The sequence below is a fragment of the Wasmannia auropunctata genome, unplaced genomic scaffold (assembly GCF_000956235.1).
Source record: "Wasmannia auropunctata unplaced genomic scaffold, wasmannia.A_1.0 LD334204.1, whole genome shotgun sequence".
Lineage (NCBI taxonomy): Eukaryota > Metazoa > Arthropoda > Insecta > Hymenoptera > Formicidae > Wasmannia > Wasmannia auropunctata.
The window spans coordinates 533236-554140 of NW_012028686.1; the positions used below are offsets into that span (position 1 = coordinate 533236).

The following is a 20905-nucleotide window of genomic DNA, read 5'->3' on the forward strand; positions in this document are numbered from 1 at the left end:
AATTAAACGTCAATAATTCTGTGTTGAGATTACTTTTTTTTCAGTCTTTCAAAAATTTTCCTCGCTCAAATATGATCGTTATTCGTACTACGGAAATTGTACGTTGGCTTGAAATATCAGTCGAAATATGCGATACGTTCAGAACGCAAGCGTGATGATATTAACTTCCATCAGTCTTCATATCGAGTTCTCGATCGATCGTTCGTCAAGAATTTATTGGTACTGCACATCTCAGCGGCGAATGACTTCCGGCAAATGACATTTATAAGACGCCCGTAACCCGCGGTTCTTCGGGTGAAAGCGGGTCGTTAACGGCTCTAACTCATTCCGACTACTCATTCCGTAATCCATCGTTGAACAGCGGTCGTGGTACGCTGCCCACGCCCGCTGTGCGAAAGATGGACGACAACATAGAGGAAATTGTCGATGTAAAGGACATTATTGACGTAACCGCTAATTTCAATGTGCTTGCTCCGCTTTCATCCCATGTTATCGAGGAAAACTTTTCAATAGCTTTTCCGACTATTCAAGACATCCAAGAATTCAAAATGTATAGCTCAACACTTTCAATGTTTTTTTTTTATACGTTTAACTTCCACATTCCCAAGCACATAAAGAAAGGAAAAAAAATACGAACATACGTGTACGCCTCGTAGCGACATAATCGAAATCCAATCTCTCTTTTCGGAGAGAAGACATTTGAATTAGCATTCCCAAATTACCGAATTTTACGAATTGTACAATATCAGGATTATTTATAATTGATTACGTAAAATGCCTCAAATAAGCGCCGTTATCTTCGCTAAATGCCTTGAATCGGCGCATCTTAATTACCAGATTTTAGTCATGTAAACGCGCACGCCCATATTGGGCGAACGCTCGTTAATACATGGGAGCAAACTGTTAGCATCACTAACGGCTTTTGCTTTGTAAACTAACAATAGTCCATGGTGGTTTAGGCGGTTTGTAATCCAGCTAGCGGAAAATTAGTTGATTGCCAATTTTGGCATATGAACACCAACACAATGTAATCATCGTGAAGATCCAAATTGGTTTACTTAGATACGGTCATTCCATTTACATTTCCGATTTTAGAAGAGATTTTAGACGAGATGAACTTAAATATATAAATTCTTTTCTAGACAGCTTGTCTAATAAACTTATTTTTAAAAATATTACAGGGTAATTACACGATAAAAAATTAACCTAACAGCTCTCTTACAATCCCACCATCCTTTTTGAAAGTCAAGTAATATTTTGAATCCCCGAATGGTCTCGCGTGAATCATTCTGCAGATCATAATTTCGACGCAACATTTAAATCACAGTATGAATTTTGTAAGTTGCTGTTAATAGTCTTTAATACAGCATATACGTGAGTATATCTTAACATTTATATTTTAACGTATAAACGTAGAGATGGAAGCTCGAGTACATACCCGAACGCGAAAATACCTGCTATTCCTCGCTGCGTTATCCCCGAGCTATTGTTAAGCGAAATCGGTCAGATCTCCGTGGAAAATAGTCTTTAATGGCTATAGCAGCAGTAATCCGGATTCGCTATCTTCGCCAATCGCTTCAACCCCAAACGTTTCGCTTCACAATTCCAAACCATCCTACGGCCGACAGAATGACTGGGATTCACCTGGAGGGATACTCTGGAAGGGGTATCTAAACTACGCAACTTCGTACACGACGGCGTGAATTTTCATCGCAGATCAGATAGACGAAGTTCGCATATCCCGGTCTATCTTTCGAGAAACGACCGCAGGATCCTCTTGAGTCGATCGAGCAGTTATGAATCACCGGTACTGATCGGCTTCGATAATACACGTCGTATCGTTTAAACGAACGTTAACTGTTTCTCATTACTTCACTCGATCGTCGATTGCACAATAATCGAGTATTCAGTTATTGCCGGATAATCAGCCGTCTAATCGTTTGGAAAATGTGCATCTTATACCTCGTAAGGCTTATGAAACGATCCTTAATATACTCTCTAAATCTGAATCAGTGGAAAAGTATTGAAAAATCACTGATTGAGTCAGTACTTATAATTTAATTATAATTTTGCTCATAATCTATAATTAAACTATTAATATTAACTATAATTTCACTGATTACCAATAAAATACTTGGCACTGATGCATCCAATGAATAACCATTGATAATCAATGACTATGTACTGATTCAGATTTAGAGAGTACGTTTAATTTATCTCACATTTTAAAGAAATCATACCCTTCGTTGATCCTGAGAGTTTCATGTATTATTAAGCTCAAATCTCGAAAAAATAAATTATATATGATGAACGATAACATGTTATAAAAGTTCTTATAAAAATCGCAAGCTTAGAAAAAGATCTCCAAATAATCCGCCTTCCAATTGGAAACAAATAATATGTTTAACAATGTGCTTTTAATTTACGTTACATTTTCATGAATGCTCGTTACATGTTATAACAGAACGGAGCATCTTCAAAAAGAAAAAAAAATCATCGCTTTATATCGTTATATATACAAGAAAATGAGCATGAATCCATCGTTATGTCGCTTTAGCATGAAACTCTGCGCGCGTAAATTACGCACACATACGTGAACCCGCGAGCATTTCTTTACGCGAGGGCGTGAATGTTCACGGGAGAGTCCATATAAATGAATCGTGAAGCACACGGGCTGCTGGATCTAAATATGATTGATTGAGAGTATCTACAAGCACGATATGGATGGGGTAAGTTGAGGGAACCTAGGTTCGAGTAAGCAGCTGACGACAGCTAAGGGGGAAAAACGGGGGAAAAAGGGGGGAAGAAACTTAAGAAGATCGAGGGCGACATTGACACGCCAGGCGTTGCCGTTGCAGAAGGAATGGTAGATTTGCCAATGAATACGTGAACGCTGCGCCATTGTTGTAAGCACTTTATCTATAGACGGCGGTCGATAAAGACGCTATCGTCCGTCAAAGAAATTTCTCCGCTATTCGACATACAAAACATACCTTTCTAATGAGGCTCGAATTTCGCGTTCACTGACTTTTTGTACAATATAGATCAATAAAACAACATATCGTGCGAGAATGCGATATCGAAAGGATAAAGTGCGGGTGAATAATAAAGAATAAAATAATCGAATTGCTAGAAAGATAAATTTAAAAAAAAACCTCAAAATTAATTGCATTGTTTGCTGATAAATATTGCACTGGTTACAGGTATAGGTATGTTTAGTTTGAAGTTACAATATTTTTCTATCTCCATGATCATCATTCAATAATTTTTTCATATTTAAGATACATTACAATATTTCAAATGAATTTGTGAAAACGGCAGAAAAAAGAGCTCTCGTCTTGCATATACGAACGATGCTAATAGTAGGTGCAAAATAGGTGTAGGGCAGACCGGTAAAGACTTGCAGAGTTTATTAGGGGTCCGGGGAGAGCGCGGAGAGAAGTAACTTCTTCGTTACCTGCATACTTCGCAATGTTAAGAGAGAAGACGATCCTTTCCGTAAAGTTCCGCCTTCGAAACTAAATTGCCACGCGCGCGGTAGAGAGAAGTCTGAGAAAAACCCGCCTTGGGGCCGCGTCGTGTTTTCACATCGAGGCAAAGAGATACTGAGAGAGAGAGAGAGAGAGAGAGAGAGAGAGAGAGAGAGAGAAAGAGGAGGAGGAGGAGGAGGAATAGAGCAGCAGAAAGAGAGGAAAAAATTCTCTAATTTGCTGCACTTCGCATCTGCTGTAACATTACGGTAATCGGAGTGTAAGGAATGGACCGTGCGGAAAGTTTTCTCCACGCTCACATCAGATTCAGCCGTTAAAAAAGTACACCCTCCTGTTCCCATCCTTCTTTATATATTTCCACGATATGGATTCGATGCGAAGTACACGTGTATCTAAGTGTACGTATCCGTTACACGCGAGCGAATGCTTGAATATATTTATATAGGACGTTCCCCGGGTAACCGCGGAACCGCTTTAACGGTAAATAAATAACTGAAAGGAATTGAGTTTGAAAACGAGGTGAAGCAGCTTTGGCTTGAAATGAAATGTATAACCCGAAATGTATCAATTTAGCACATTCGTGCAGGAAGATATAATTAATGCAGCAGTGATATATCGCGCATCTCGACCTGTCACAGAAGGATTTGAGCTCTTCAACCAGAATTGCGGAACGAGTAATTGATGACAGTACATTTACATTTTTCGAGAGGGAACGCGCTATGAAACGGTATAGCGCGTACAAATAACTTTAATCATTTTTCGATCATCAAAAGACAATTTAATCTACAAGATAAATTCCTTTTGTCTATTAATACGATTTGATTTTATACTATAAATGTGAAAAAAAAAATGTGACGTTGTTTACCGATGCACGTTTTATATACGCGAATAATTTCCTCGCTGAAAATCGCTGAGGGGAAGAGAAGAACGTGCGCGAGAGTGAGGGCTCGTCAATTTCGCCCCTTTTGAAAAAGAGGCACCGGCGCTATTCACGCCAAGGCTTTTCGCGCCCTCTCGCCGTAAGGGGAACGTAATTATAGGTGTCCCTTTCATGGCGTCCGGAGGACGGGTGGATTCAGCGTGTTCAACTAATCCCGGCTGATCCCTCCATGGCTTCGATTCTGGCCCACGGCTCTTTCGATCTCGCGCACGACGAGTTTTATTAAACACGTGTCTCCGTCCAATCCAATCGCGTCATTTTCACGGACCACGTATCATCCCGCGGAAGTGACAGGCATGTGGCGTGCTCGGTAGAAAGCCCCTTGGGGCTCGTTTGTTAATAAGATTCCGCCGACCGTGACCGCAATCGAATTTTTGGCCTACTGGTTTGCCGGCGGACCGACTTCGATTGTGGATCAAAAAGACTTTCTACGCGAAATTGCCACGTCACACGTGATCGCAATGAGTAATTGCATCGAGAGATCAAGCATGTTGCGAGAGGATATTTGTAATTTTGCCGACAGATGTCAATTAACATTCTGATGAATAACGATTATACATTAATATTATGATTTCTATACAAATACACCCGGGAAAAAAAGTTCCACATATAATTATATGTAATTATATGCAAAATATGTCCATATATGTTTCTTTCCTTTGTAAAATTATTCTTTAATACAAAGTTGATAATAATAAGAAAGAAACATAAAAAAATAATTAAAAGAATAATTTTTACATTGTTTTCTTTTTACAAAATATCAAGTTTGAAGAAATGAAAAAAATTGTTCATATATAATTATATATGTATATTTTTAATCACTCATATATGATTATACCATATGAGCAATTTTTCTCATTTCTTTAAACTTGATTTTTTGTAAAAATCGTTGATAAGAATTTTAATTATTTGATAAGAATTTTAATTATTTCTTTCTTATTATTATCAATTTTGTATTAAAGAATAATTTTACGAAGGGAAGAAACATATATGGACTTATTTCGTATATAATTATATGTGGAACTTTTTTTCTCGGGCACAAACAAGAAATTTCGTCTAACAAGATACATAGACATATTTCTATTTTAGCGTAACGTATATTAGATAACATTAGATAATATTTTACAGTTTTATGATATTTCTTTACATATGACAGTATTCAATAGAGATAAAATATTATCTGCAAGAATTTTTTCTGAAACTGCAGCAGTCAAATTATAATCAGAGTTAACTAATAATACAAGATAAAATTTTATTTTATAAAAAAGTTATTAAATACAAGATAAAATTTTATTTTATAAAATTTTATCTTGTATTTAATAACTTTTTTGCGTGGTTTATATTTATTATTATAGTTATTATATTTCAGCGCGTGGAGCACGTGGCGCGCGTGGCGTATATAACGTAATTTATTAAAAATACAAAGGTTATTAAATGGTTATAGGTTATTTAGCAATAACTGTAGATATAATTGATATACAGTTTATACAAACTAATTATCTATACCAATAAAAATAATTATTTATAAAAAATAATGTATAAATATTTGTATAAATAACTAACAATAAGAGAAAGTGATCACTTATCAGACTCGATAATTTTCAAATGGAGCTGTAAAAAATATAATTTTATTTCTTGCAAAAATCATTTCTTGCAATGCATTTAAATAATATTATATTTAATAACTGATGTGATATTTCAATATGTGCAGCCGAACATGAAAATTATTTAGTACGTCACGTCCGTGACCATTTATTTCCCTTTTTTTTTTATTGAAATATACAAAACATTCACTGTCGAAATGTACATTGTCGACGACGAGCTAACTTGTGCACTCTTGAAAAAAAAAAAAAAAAACAATATAGCGCGAGTAAAATTCGGTACGACAGCGCTACAAAACGCATCGCGGAATTGAATTTTTGCGACACGCGAAGTACGGTCGTGCAAAAAGTGCTTGTGAAAAAAAAATACAAGAGCCATTAAGTGACAGCAGCTGCGCATTAGAAGATGTCCATCGGTATTAATGTCGTCGAAAACGCGTGATCGCGCGCGACATTATAAATTGACTGTGACTATAACTCGCGCGCGATTCTAATTGTCATCGAGTGCGGTGCATAAAATTTTCAGATCAAACACTCCGGACTGCATTTTCTAATTTAATCATTTTGGATCGCAAATAGATCCGCCCGTGTTCGGGACTCGCTGAAACGAACGAAGTTGCGCTGCATGTCCCTACAATAATCGTATTTGAGATTCATTACCGCGTTTGGATGTCCTCACAATTACGCCATCCAGGCCAATGGATGGCGAATTACACCGAAATGAATTAGTCAGGAATACAGTCGCCTGGCATTACGAGCAAAACATGCAGTAATAATAATTCGTAACAACCTGTCAAATCAATGGAGCGCCATTCGTGCTCGCGCAAATTGCAAATGATATCGGCGGGCTAAATGTCATATAAAATATTGATGACCCTTGTAACCGTCCGTAATCATATCCGTTCATAGCTCAACTAATACGCGTTTAAGCATACGCAATGGGATTGTATTTTATCTCGTAAATCGTGTTACGTAAACGCTAATCATGACGTATATATCAATGTCGTACATTGCGCGTACGTCGCGTAACAAATATACGAGTTCTGCGGACGCGCGACAGTCCATATAGCTTCGAATATGTAATTGATTGTCCGCGGGCTTGAATATGACCGATAACAGAGCGATGAGACATGCGTCGTGCATTGTGAAACGACGACGGTTTCCACGCGCGGTTGTTTGCACGCGCGAGTTGCAAGGAATAATTAAAAACCTACGCAACAACAAGTAACAGCTCCATATTCGCGTGTAACGAAATATGTATATTTATCACGCGCGCGCGCGCGCGCGCGCGCGCGCGCGTGTGTGTGTGTGTGTGTGTGTGTGTGTGTGTGTGTGTATACGTATGTATGATCGGATATTGAAAGCAGTCACGCATAGATGTATCCCATGTCAAGTACCCATGGGCGTCCACATTCACAAACGCAGCCACCTGTCCAAAGGTGAACTAAATAACCGGGAAACACGGTCAGCGAAATCAACAACCTGTTGATATTTGGCGTATTTAAGAAGCACCGTACGAGAGAGCCGCCGGCTATATATCGCATTAGTTTTTCATTAAATTATCCCGATTGATCGGTATACCCGAATCACCGATATCGTCGCGTAACGAATCTTTTCTGCCAAAACCGATAACAACGAGCGTAGCTGAATTCCATAACGATACGGTCGCGGTACACATGGATTTAATGGAAAAAAAAGTTGACGAGGGATTGGAATTTCAAGTAAAACATTTTCTCGCTGTTTGTCGTTAGTAAATATTGTTGACAGGTGCGATGAAACAATTGTTGCACGCTGGAAAATGCCGTAGCTTACATTCAATTCCATGATTTATTTATTCGTAGTTTTTTTTTGCAATATAGAAAAGAGGTGTGTGAAAAAAGAGAAAGGGATAGAGAGAGAGAGAGAAAGAGAGAGAGAGAGAGAGGGAGAGAAACAGAGCAATTTTTAATAAAACAGATTTTATGGAAGAGAAACTAGTTCGTAAAAGTAAATTTGATCACACAGTGATAAAATTAATAAAATGCGATATTAAATTTTACAGACGATAACGACACACAGTCTGTGATCAAAGTATGTTATATAAGCTAAAACTATGCTCAATTACTTTTAACTTTTGCTCACATTAATTAATTCATACAAAAGAACAGTTTGATTGAAACATATGTAGCACATGTTAGAAAACTGCGAGTTCACGTATTAAGTTCTTTGTTACATACAATCTAAAAAAAAATCAGGATTTTCCGTATTTGCCATATATCACGTGGAACGGTTTATAAAATATTTTTCAGAGCAAAAATTAAGTTAGCGCACGTTCCGAAATTTATATACCATTGCGATTTTTGCAGGTATATTATGTCATTTTGACGAGACTGCGTTCCATGACCAGAATGCATATTGATCTTCGCCCGCTTGTCGTCCTCGGCGACGGCTAGTTCCCAAGTATTTTGCATCTTATTAACCGAAGCACCATGCCAATATCGTGAACTTTCGTGCGAACTTGAACGAATGTCGGTCCCTCTCTGAACGTTACGCGCGTCAAATACGCCGCGTCTGAGAGTGATCAAAAAAGTTTCAGAACTCGAACGCGATAAGCATGATGATCACGTTATTTGCATATTTTCTGCACGGCGAAGGAAACAAGCCTCGGCCAGAAAAATTCAACCAACTATCTCTACATATTTAGATAAATACAGTCGATATAAGCTATAAACGAGACGTGGCACGGCGCTTTTAAAATTGCTAAATTTGCAATATCAGGAATAGTAATAAAAAATATCAAAACGCTTTATTCTTTTTTTGCTTCTTGTTATTATCAAATATTTATGTAAAAGCCATATTTTTACTAAATTTGACTAAATTTACAAAGCTTTGTCATGAAATATCGAATCTCTTTTTATTTCGCAACAAAAAGTCTGCAAATACTAAATATATTCAATAATTGTTTTGAACGTAATGTGTACATAGGATTTTTTTATCAGTCAAGGGAGCATTAAATTATTTGACACATTGACCCGACAAATCTGCAGCAATTACTTCTTCAAAGCTGGAATCGGATTACGAATGGCGACTGTGCAAACAGCGGCTTTGTCATAACTTATGTAGGATACTATTGCATTTGTGTGCTCTTTCAGAGCGATTAAATTCTCATTGTAACTAACGAGGACGACTCAGTAGTGTTTCCATACGACAACAGCGGCACGATGTAGAGATTTCTGAAGTGCCAATTAGTACTTTGCAGTATTTCAAGTGCAAATACGTACAAGTGTTATTATTTGTTATCATAACTGACAACTTAATACAAGGCTTTACGAGATTATGTCTCCGTGAGAATAATGTTTTCCTTTTAGAAATCTTTACGCTATGAAGCTGAAACCGTGATAATGAGCGTACAAAATAGTCTTTCATAACTTTATACGGTATATACAAACTTATTTAAATTAAATAAATTATTTCAACAACATCGGTAAAAGTAAAATAGCTTTATTGTTCACTGTACACCGCGTCGATTTAAGTATCCGCTGAACTTTTTGATGCAACGAATAATTTAATCATTTTTTATAACTTGTACACAAAAGCCCAGGAATGTCGAAGTTGGAAGTTCCGACGATATCTGCTAAGAATTAAGGTATGACAAAGTTGCAGGGCGATACTTTGACAATTACCGCGTAGAAGAACAATAAGCTTTTTCCCAACTACTTCTTCGTAATTCACAGCGCGAATTTTCGGCTTAACGAAGCGAACGCGCGCCGCGCGTAGATCGATTAGAATGTACATCGAGATGAAGCTCGTCTTGCTCGCTCGTGTATCCAAACCGCGGTTACAATTTTACGGCTACGCTCGCTACATATTCATAGCACGCTGTCGGGATCGGCTCGGTGGGAAGACCGTTCCGGAAGTTGCCGCGGCGCGTATTCGGGTCAACTGCAAATAACGAATGTCGCCAAAAATCAGCGTGATTTATGGTGAATCCGATCGCGTTTTCCGGCCGTCGCCGGCAAGTACAAATCGAATACTCCTATAGCCGGGAGGGAGTCGAACTTATGTAAAATAGCCGCGGTCGCGGCGCGGCGCGTCCGCCGCGCGACTCGACTCGGGACATGCCACGAGATGATTAATCGCGTTGTCGGCCGCGACGCGATTTAAAAGTAAAATCATTTATTCGATATGGGACGGCGATGACAACCGGTAATAGCCTGCATTACGCGTAATGACAAACGGCGATGCGCCGCAACGATATGGAAAGTGGGTCACCACGTGCGGGGTCCCCCTTTCACCCCGGCGTCATAAAGGCGTCCCAGGACACCCCGAGCGCCTTTGGCGACCGTCCTACCGGAAAATTTGCTCGCTCAGACGCCGACAAATGTACCTCCTCTGTCCTGTCCCCGGCGCGACAGCGGGGATACGTAAGTACGGCTGGAATAAATTCGCGAGAAAAAAAAGGTAAGAGGGGAAAGAGAAGGAGGAAGGACGTACGACCGATCCGGTACGATATCACTATCGCCCGTAAGGCACCCGCATTCTCTCTTCCCTCTAAGACGCCGAGCGGGCGTGCAAGCTGTTCGCCTAGAAAATTTGCATCCTCGAGACGTTTCAGCGCGGCTGCATGCTCGCGCCCGTATCGTCTTTGAAATTAGATATCCGCATCGCGCCGCAAATTCGATGACGAACGCGAGGATTCTCACAAATCAAGTTGAAGAGAAATATCGCGAGGAGAAAAATTGCAATGAATATTAAATAAAAATTGAAAATGTGTCATCGTCTATTTTTTTTTCATACCTATTTACTTTTTCATCCTTATATCGTATTCCCCGAAAGATCTCGTGCTCCGCGATAAATGTAAAGTAAACTCTAGTTGTCGTTTGTTAAGTATCATTTCCAAGACGAGCATCGAAGTTCATTACGGGACGGTAACATTAATCACGCGATCGATCGGCGGTGTCCTTGAAAATTCCCGGCGGAAAATTCATGTGTCTTGGTGTATCCTCGTCCGCCTTTTTCCCAGCGGTTAAACGACTCGCGGTGAACTTTCTCCTTCGTGGAGTAAGTTCTCGAGAAGCTCGTTTCAGTCCCGGGCCGCCGGACGACGACGCGGCGTTCGGACAGGCGTGAAAGGATTAAAAGAGCGAAATAATGTCGGCGTACAATGGGGCTCCCCTTGCATCCCACCACATAAAGAAGAACTCTCCGCGACGGCGGAATTCGAGGCAGTCTTCGTATAATCTAAAGCAGGGTTTCCCAAATTGCTAGTTAGCTACAGGACGTTGTTCCTCAGTCTTAAATTCGGGCGTTCGTAAAGCATTATTGAAATTAAAAAAACGTTTCTCTTCTCACAAGACTGCAGCTTAAGTCATAATTCAATATCACTCTTCCAAGAATTATACTATGAGTTTTTTTTTAAATATTATTAATTTTTATTTTCCGACAATTTCATATTTTTTTTGCGATATAATCTCTTAACTCAAAACCAGATATATTTGAAAAAATCATTTCTTATTTACTTTTAATTTCGGAAACTGATCGAGAGCGAGAATCGCGAACCTATACGCGCTACTCTGTAACTCGCAGGGGCGAAAACGAGATGACCGAGAAGTTCTCCGCTTGAAGAAGAAGAGAAGGCGGAGGAAACCAGTTTCGGGTGATATATCTTCGCGGTCTCGCCTCGACGAGCCTCCCCTAAACGCCCGAGGAGGCGACGTGCAGTAAAAAGAGCGCAGGGGTGGCGCGAGCGCGCGCGCGCGCTCGCACGCTTCCACCGGTTTTTGTCCGCGCTGCGGAACTCCCGTTAATCCCTCGGAGTTTGCCTCCGAAACCGGCTGGAGGAGCTTCTTTCGGCGACTTGGGCCACTCCCCAAGGTAGGGGACGAAGGGTGGGTCGGGGGAGAGGGAGACTTTCCGACTAACCGCGACTCGCTGGATGCGAGAGTGGCGAAAGAGGCGCAACGACGCAAAATAAACTACCTCCACGTCGCATAATACACGGCGTCACCCCTGGAGCCGCCCGCCCCGAGTCACCCCAACGCCGCACCGCCACCGCAACCTCCCCCTTCCTACGCGCGCCACGGCTCTCTTGTAACACGGTCGTCGCACCTCAAATACAACGCGGGGCTGCTTCTTCCTGCTTCGCGGACTTAAAACAAGTCGCGAGTGTCGTCGGATTCAGACTTAATTAAGTTTATATTTCAGTTTCGATGGGTGCAGTTTGCACTCGTCTGCCGCCCCCGACGCGACACACGCTACTCGTTACTCATTTCCGGCACGATGGCGCATCTAGATTTAATATCGCGGAAATCTCACTGGCTCGTGCCCGTCGATCCCTGAGTAAAAACGACCTGTGAAATTATTTCGCGCTCGCTCTATCTCAAAACTCAATTTAAACTCATGCATATGTATGATAACTGCTGATTATTTTCTGTTATTTTTGTATTCCGACGTACCGGTTCGTTGTGAGTTTTCAGAGAAGTCTAATTACACAGATATTTTAAATTGAAAATAAAAATGAAATTCTCTCAAAAAGGTAAACAGATAACAAAACTTTGTTTTTCTGTTGACCTCTAGTAGAAATATCATCTGAAGTGTCTTTCCTAAGAAGTTCAATGAAAATTGGAAAGTAATAAGAAACGACAATTTCGATACTTTATTGAAGAAAAACATTGCTCGTTTAAATTTATTGAAGAAATTTTAAGAAAAAGGTAACTATAAGTAAAAGATGAATTTTGTTCGTCGTTTTCGCACTAAAGTGTAATTATTTCAAACGTAAATTGCTAATGCAATGTTATATTGTCGATACTCACATTGGACGTCGAGCAGAATGCTGGCGTTCATCGGTATCATCAGCGTAATGTGGCGCGCGACACAAACGATCGTGGCGTTGTGATGTCCCCTCAAGACCTTTAGGTGAGCCCCGCTGCGCCTGCCGGATGTTGAGGGCAACACGGTGAGGTTGTCTGGCGGTTGTTCCGGGCCATCTAAAGTGGCTTGAGACAAGGTCATGCCCCACGCCAAGATGGGCGGTGGGTTTCCACCCTCGGCCGCGCACTCGAGAGTGAGCTCCGAGCCCTCCTTCACTGGCACAAACTGGTTTCCGGGATCCAGCCGGCGGCCATCTATCAGCAGATACGTCCCACGAGGTGCCTCTGTAACAAGGAACCATGCGATAACCGCTTCAATTAGTGACCTCGTAACGTTGAAAAATCTGGTCGGACGCGAGCGGTTATTGCGGCGCGGGCAAAGGAAACGATTCGATGGTATCTGAAAATCTCTGAAACAGAACGCGTTTAACACTCACACGAATTGATTGCCCATAGTGGTCACTAGTGGTTGGCGCTATCGAAATTTTTTTTAAAACGCTTGTAAAAAATAAATACCATTTGATAAAATTTTGAATAGCTAGATAACAACGTAAAATAAAAGTTCGTCGCATCTATATGAGAATAAAATCTTATTTAACCGTTTTACACTATTTCATCGTTATTTTTCTAATAATGAAAAGTTTATTATGGCGTACACAGTAATAAGCCGGGCAAAAATGGCTAGGCACACAATGTGTTAATAAATGAAGTAACCGTATGCAAAAAAGGGATGCATGTTTTACTTAGATATAAGAACTTTTCAAGAACGAGGAAAATATTTTATATTTACATTTCAAAATGCGATAATAAATACGTAACACAAGATCTTCCCGCAGTCATTTTATAATCAAGCAACTTTCTTGTCGCTTTCTCGGGCTATCGTAAAGTATACATTACAAGCATGTAGTATGAGATGCGGCGTTAGCGTCTCAGACGAGCAATTTAGAGGCGAATGCAATGTCGCATTTAATCAGATTTACCAAACGCGCGCGCGCGGAATAGTTTTTAGTCTCAGACGTGCTATCGTTGCTCGGTGTACGACGTAAATTAAAGTCGTCCGTACGGCGGACTTTTTACGCGACGCCGCGACGCAGCGAGGGGTAGAAAGCATAACGTATGAGAGCCGCAATTTACAGAGCGGCGTAGCGCGCTGCGAAACTGGCCGGTTTTACGACAACGTCGGTAGAGTGTAACTTCCGCCGGTACGGCGTCTCCTTTTCTCATTTTGCGACGCGGTTTAATCGCTGGCGCGAATCTCGCGAGTCCCACGGGAGATTAGCCCTGGTACCATCTCCTCGAAGCTCTCTTTAATTTTCGCCAACTTTCAATTGGCCAGGTTGGGCTAACAACTGATTAAGCCCAGCCTGGCAACTCGGAGTCGGCTTTGAAAACAAAAACAAAAAAAAAGGGAGCAGCTCGCCGTTCTACGCCCGGCCGCGCTTTTCGCTTCGTAAGAGAGGTAATCCGGCCGTTTGTCTACGTCGAATCTCCTAGGAAACCCGCGAGATGCTTTAATGTACTTGAAACTCGGGTTTTTTATCCCCCTTTTCCCCCCTTCCTTTTACGCTCTGCCCTCTCGACTCTTAATGCGCCCGGAACTTATGCGTAATTAAAATCTAACGATGCAAATCGTCCGGGTATCCGGGGTATTCTCGCGAGAGGGGTAAACACTCTAAAGTAGACGTCGGGTAAATTCGGTTATAACTTAACGTCTCCCGTCCGCGCTCCGTTCATTTGGGACCCGTTGTTATCCGTTTCGATTTTTTGTTGCAAGCTAGCTCCCGTAGAACCGCAGATTGCGGGTTTATCGTCCATTGAGATATCGGTAGTAAATTGTAAACCTGCAGGGAGAGAGAACATCCTGAGAAGCTATTTAACGCCATTTAAACCTACGATAAATGCTTGTACTTGAACGATATGCTTTGAGGAAAGTTGCAACAGCGATTTATATACGGTCCAAGTTAAATTACAAGGGGTAACGCGGTGAGTAATTCTTATTCGACGGAGGCGAACGTAAGGGAACGAGGCGAACCGACGTGCTGCGGTGGATTGCTTTTCGACGTGAGAATCGAAAATTCGTAAAAGTCAGGTCTGTCTCATATAAACTGGCGACGCGCGGTGCGCGCGGTGCCAATCTCTCCCAGTTCCAAGTTGACTTCTCCGCCATACTCCCGCCGCGCTTCGATAAGATCTAGTCACGTTCATTAAATTTTCTCGTACTGTCGGCCTTGCCAAGACGGATGGTAGGGACGTTCTCGAAATAGGTCGCTGAATAAGAGGAAACGTGCAAAGCTTTCTAAAGACAGAAATTGTAATTGTATCTCCGGTATGATTTAATGTAATAAAATATAGCGCGGGCAGCACCTGCAGCACCGAGTAAAACGGCGCAGGCATGACGGAAAATTTAATAATACCATGAGATTTAATAATACGGCCGAGGCTGTGTTCTTTTTCAATTTGTTAACTAAATATATAAAATTAATAGCAAGCACACTGAGGCGCATCGTATTTTTTCGTATCTATACTTCATTTAATTTTATACATTTTACTCCGATTCTTTTTTTTTTTTACATTTGTGATACGCAGTAAATACAAGAAATTTCTTTATTTGGACTTACGTGGCACTAACAATCTAGTAACAAGTCAGAAACGTCGGATGAGCAACAATGAAAATTAAATGGATTCGATACTTGTTAAGCGTATTACAATATTATCAGAAGCTTAGCATGTTCATCACAGTGTAATGAGCTCCGTTTATTGCGTGATGTATAATCTCTCTCTTTTTCTCTGTAATTCAATAAAAATTATTGAATTGTATTATATTTTTATTTACTATCATATTTTGTTTATCTTGCATATTAATGTGTTCAATATCAATAACTTTTTAGCAAATTTAAATAAAACTTGCGAAATAAGTAAATTGCGATAATAAGAAAAAAAATATATAGTAACAGAATGTACTGTTTGTTAATAATTTTATGATTATCAATCTTAGCATTAGAAAATGGTTACTTACTGCGAAGGAGTGTACTGTAATTGTTTTTTTTTACAATATCGGAAGTACTTTTAACAAATAAGATTTTTTCAAAGCATTATTTAAAACACTTCTGTTAACGTGACAACAAATGCTTTAATCCTAATTAAAAATCGTACGGCTTTAGAAAAATTCTTCACGTAACAACGAGAAGATTGTGTCAGGTCCATATTATCTAGGTAGTAACATGAAGTCCCGAAAACGTATCAAGAATCTCGGAAAATCCGAAGGTACTTTGCATACACTTTTCGCCTCAATCTTCGCTCTAAAAATCGCGGAGCCGACTCCTTGGAAAGATTCCAGAACCATGTAACGCGATCGCGAATCGAGAAGAGAAAAAGGTTTGGGAAGAGAAGAAAGGTCCTTGCGCGCGCCGTTCTGCGAATACGGTTATATGTTCCCCTATGAACGTATGCTGCTCCATGGGCATTGAAAGATTGTAAAATCGAATCTTACTGAAAATATGAAATTCTCTCTCCGTAACAGTAAAGTACGGCATTTCGTTCCGCATCTGCATAAATTTGTGTTTTAATACGTGCGATATTAGATATATCTTAATTATCATATTAATGTGGAAAGATTTAACCGTGGCCGTCCCGAAATGTGAAATACATTGTTAAATGTGAACATATTCTCTTTGTCAGAATGAGAAAAATAAATGGCGTTTATATACACCATTACATCTTCATATTTATGTATTATATAATGCAATACTTTTCTTTGGAGAGAATTACTGTTATTATTTTTGAAATGCTATTGATGTTTTAACAATAAAACCATGTTTCAGAAAAAAATGATATTTATATCTTTCTAAAAAATATGTAGATTAAACAAGTGTAATTCAAGATTTTGATAAAATAGCGTTATTGTATTTGTTGCCGTGTTGTTTGTAAGTTAGTAGTTAAGTTTGTTAGTTATGTTTTACTTATTTGCACAATAAAGATTAAAGGTTTAGATTCGGACTCTCGGGCAAAATATCGCGGCAAGGGGGTATTAGCATGGACAGAGATATTTTTGCTCGCTCGAAACGAGGTGAAAAGGGTTTAATCCTTTCCCAACGTGTTCGAAGGTTGAGCATATGCACCGTATAAAATGAAAAGATGAGAAAAAAATTTAAGCCGCATTTGACCCAACAACGTTTGCGTCGATCTGAATCACGTAATTAAACTTTTTTACGATAGCGGCAATAAAATCGCATCGCGTGGATCGTTAATGACACTTTCCCGGAATATTACAGGAGATATATTTATACAATCATATATTTATACATCTATATTGTATTCTATTAAAAAAAAATTTCATAAACCACAATATGAGCGCTTAAGAGAGCTTTCATGAGATTCATTAACGTTCAAATTCAGTGCGAGCCAGAATCTAAACGACTCTAGGTTTGATACAAATTTTGCAATTTAGATGTGGGATACCTAAGCTGCAACAATATAAGGCAAATTTACGCTTATAAGGAGTAGTAAATATGACCTTTGAAAAATTTCTAGTTGACGATGCGCTTTAATTTTCACGAAATGATTGCGTAATCCACAATCTTGGAAAGCTTCCAAAGATCCACGTTGCGCACGTTGGCCGTCACTGCGAAAAGGGGGCGTCTGAATGGAATCTCAGAAAGAAATTTTCCTCGGGTCGTCGCGTCGGAGGGTTACGCCCAACGCCACGGTGGATTTAGAAAACGTACGAGTCGCACTGAAACTCATATCAACGTTCCGAGAGTGCTCCGGACGTGCGTGGGCGGAGAGGAACGAAGGGATCCACAGCAGGTGTTAATACGGAAACATAACGCCAGAAACATTCCCAAGACGCAGATGGAAACGCATTCGTAGCACATGGTGCCGTACATATGCCCCAGGAGGATCTCAGTTCGCCTGTAGTTCGTAAAATTTCATAATATCCCGAGCGCGCGTCCTTCGTCCTGCTTTGAGATCAGAAAGAAAGTCGTGTGTGAGGAAAGCAAACTAACTGCTCGGTGTATATGATACAATACTGTGCTTGCAGACTATTATCCGCACATGAAGATTGTATAATAACACTACAACGTGTTGTCCGCAGTGAAGTTATTTGTGATGTTATATTTGCAGCAGCAAATAGATAAACGTTACACTTTTATAAGAGTTGTAAAGCTCTCTTGATTTAATTACAGATCTATTGCATTGTGCATATAATATTATATTATTATATCATATACAGGTAATATTAGATAATAGTATTATAGCTATCAATTGAACGTTAAAATTGATGAACTTTAATTATTATTGCCAAAATATATCTGCATCCATTTAATCCTTTAATTAGGAAATAACCACAACACATACAAAACATTAATAATGCGATAATTAAACTATAATCATCTGTAACTTGGCGATTATGTGCATATATGTTATGCACATAATGATTATTATACATAAATTAATACACTCAAATCAACTCAAATAAGACATTTTCCTTCTTTCAAACAAAGAATACGCATTTCTATACTTTCATTACATAAAACGAAGTAATAATGAATCACAAAACACCAAGAGAAAATTCTTTAGCGTAGTACATTAAAGTACTGAGTACACAAATACTCATTATACGCGAGTGCTGAAGATTGAAAAATATTTTGAAGTTATATCGGTGTGTGTTGAAGAAGAGAGAAAGAGAGAGAGAGAGTCGCGAACACAAATTCCCTCTCGAAATTTGATTTAATTACTGGAGGGACGATGCGCCCTTTAGAGAAAATAACTTGGAGATTAAGGAAGAAAGACTTCACTTTCTGGTAATGAAGGAATCAACGCGGGACAAGGGAGTTCTTAAATGCGCGTTGCAATACTGGCGCATGCCGAGACGGAAGGTATGTCTGTCTCGAGACGCCACCTCTCCCCGGTATCCAAGAAACTCGAAGGAAACGTTAAATATTCAGAGCGAGTCTCGGTAATTTCGCCTCCGCGAGAAGAGTGGAATGTTTTTGAAAGTCGTTTAAACGCCGCAGCGTTTACGCCTTAACGACCCGTCTTCTTTCTCAAATACTTTTCCGATGCAATAACGAATAATAACGGACAATTATTAAACACGATATTTCGTTTCACGGATTTCGCTCGTATTCTCGGCAGGCTGCACCGAGATTGCTATATGAATAAGAAAGCACTTCGTCTAATTGTTTACACAAACTCAATTAACATTTTTCGCGCTGCTGATAAGAAAACATACGGAAGCGAGTATAAGGCATACAAAAACTGTGGAATGCCAAACTGCATTGATCTCACAATCGTCCTTCCAGTTTCATCGTAAACGTAGTCGTACCATTAAAGTCCATTATGTTCAAGCAGGTCGAAATTACGGTAAAATCACGCCGACGAATCCGTCGAACGTCGCGACTCGTCGAAAACTTCTCTCTTGAGAGGCAAAATACAAGTGGAATAAATCAATGCATGCAATTCAATCAAGCACGGGGAGAGGGAGGGAGGGAGGGAGGTCTATCTTCTCGACAATCGACCCTGCGTTTAGCCCGTATTTCCGCTGATAAGTATCCGGCTTACCGGGAACTGTCAATAAGCCGAAGAGTCATTGATGTGCCTCGAGTGCGCCCGTCGGGGAGACCTTAAAACTTTGCGCAAGCTTTTATTTAAGAGAAGTGAAAACGCACTTTCCGTTGTCGTTATCAAGTTATGACTGGCGAAACGAGCGTAATGCGGCACGTTCTCATGGCTAACCGTCCGCCGACCTTACACGTTCGGAGTAAGAGCCGCCATATTTTGCAGCGTAGCGCAATTTCAAGCGATTAAAGGATATTTTATATTTGACGATAAGATCTATATCTCCGATATAGTTATGCGCTGTTATACACTTTTATCGCCTTTTCCCTTCGGAAAAATAGTCACAGAAGTGGAGATAAATAGGTACGGTTTTCTATAATAATTTCTGTAGTAATTTTATTTTTAGTGTTCAGAATTTTTATTTCTATTTTATCGACGAATAAATCTGTTTCGTCATATCGAAGAAATAAAAGTGAGCCACGAGCGACTAAATTCATTTTTCGTCTGAGAATGTCAGATGATATTTCATTTAATCAGATCAAATATAAGTCGGAGAGTGTAATAATATTTCACACAACAATTCCTCACACGCTGTACAACGAGAAACGACCGATAAATACGTAAGATTTCCTGCTGTTCCTTCGGAGAAAAACTTCGCGTAGAATCAAGACCGCCACGCATCACTGCGTTCAATCGACTTCACCGTCCACGTGATTCTCTCCGTCGGGCGCTGTATTTGGTGCGGAAAGATTAGCTCCTTCCTTCGGTTTGCTCACTTTTTTGCGGATCGCAGGAGAATCCCGGGCCATCGGCTATCCTATCGTCCCGGCTTTCTGCGCGCGTGTTCGACGTTTCCCAGCTGGTGAACGCTCGCTCGCGCCGCCGCCGAAAACATTTTAGGACCCGCCATTAATCTGTGCTGACACTACACTTTTGGTATATTACGCCGTCAACGTTTTCTAGCGTGAAAGGAGAAACGATCGCTCGTTCTTAACCATCATTCTTAACGGCTTGTTTAAAAGAATAGGGTTCAACAAATCAGAATCGAAGATAAAATCAATGATGCTTAAAAAAATAATATTCGTACAATATATACATCATATACTTGCATATATTTTTTGTATGTTCATTCAAATGTAAAATATACAAATATGGTTCATATATGTTTATATTTAATGCATATATTCCCTTTTTCGAATAACTACGATAAAAGTAATAATACTAAAGCAATGTCGTTTGTTATTTTTATGAAATATTTATTTGATTTAATATATACTATTAATAAAATGTAAATTTTTTTACATTATGTTTTTATATTCACGAAAGTATGTTAAATTAATTTTATTTCAACTCTATTTTTCGCTAAATTAAGTAAAAATTAAATTAAATATCATCAATTAAAATATATATAATAACATCTCTCTCTTCTATTCTTTATACAAATTTTATACATATTATCAGATA

At 39.6% G+C, this 20905-nt stretch overlaps 1 protein-coding gene across 2 annotated transcripts in view; it reads right to left on the minus strand.

The window, feature by feature from the left end:
* The window catches only part of LOC105459178 (MAM domain-containing glycosylphosphatidylinositol anchor protein 1), a 334285-nt gene that overhangs the window by 100699 nt on the left and 212681 nt on the right, over positions 1-20905 (minus strand). For both annotated transcript variants that reach the window (XM_011704982.1, XM_011704981.1), the window contains exon 5: positions 12824-13165. In XM_011704982.1, coding sequence (XP_011703284.1) covers positions 12824-13165 — 342 coding nt within the window. The remainder of the gene's footprint in view (positions 1-12823; positions 13166-20905) is intronic.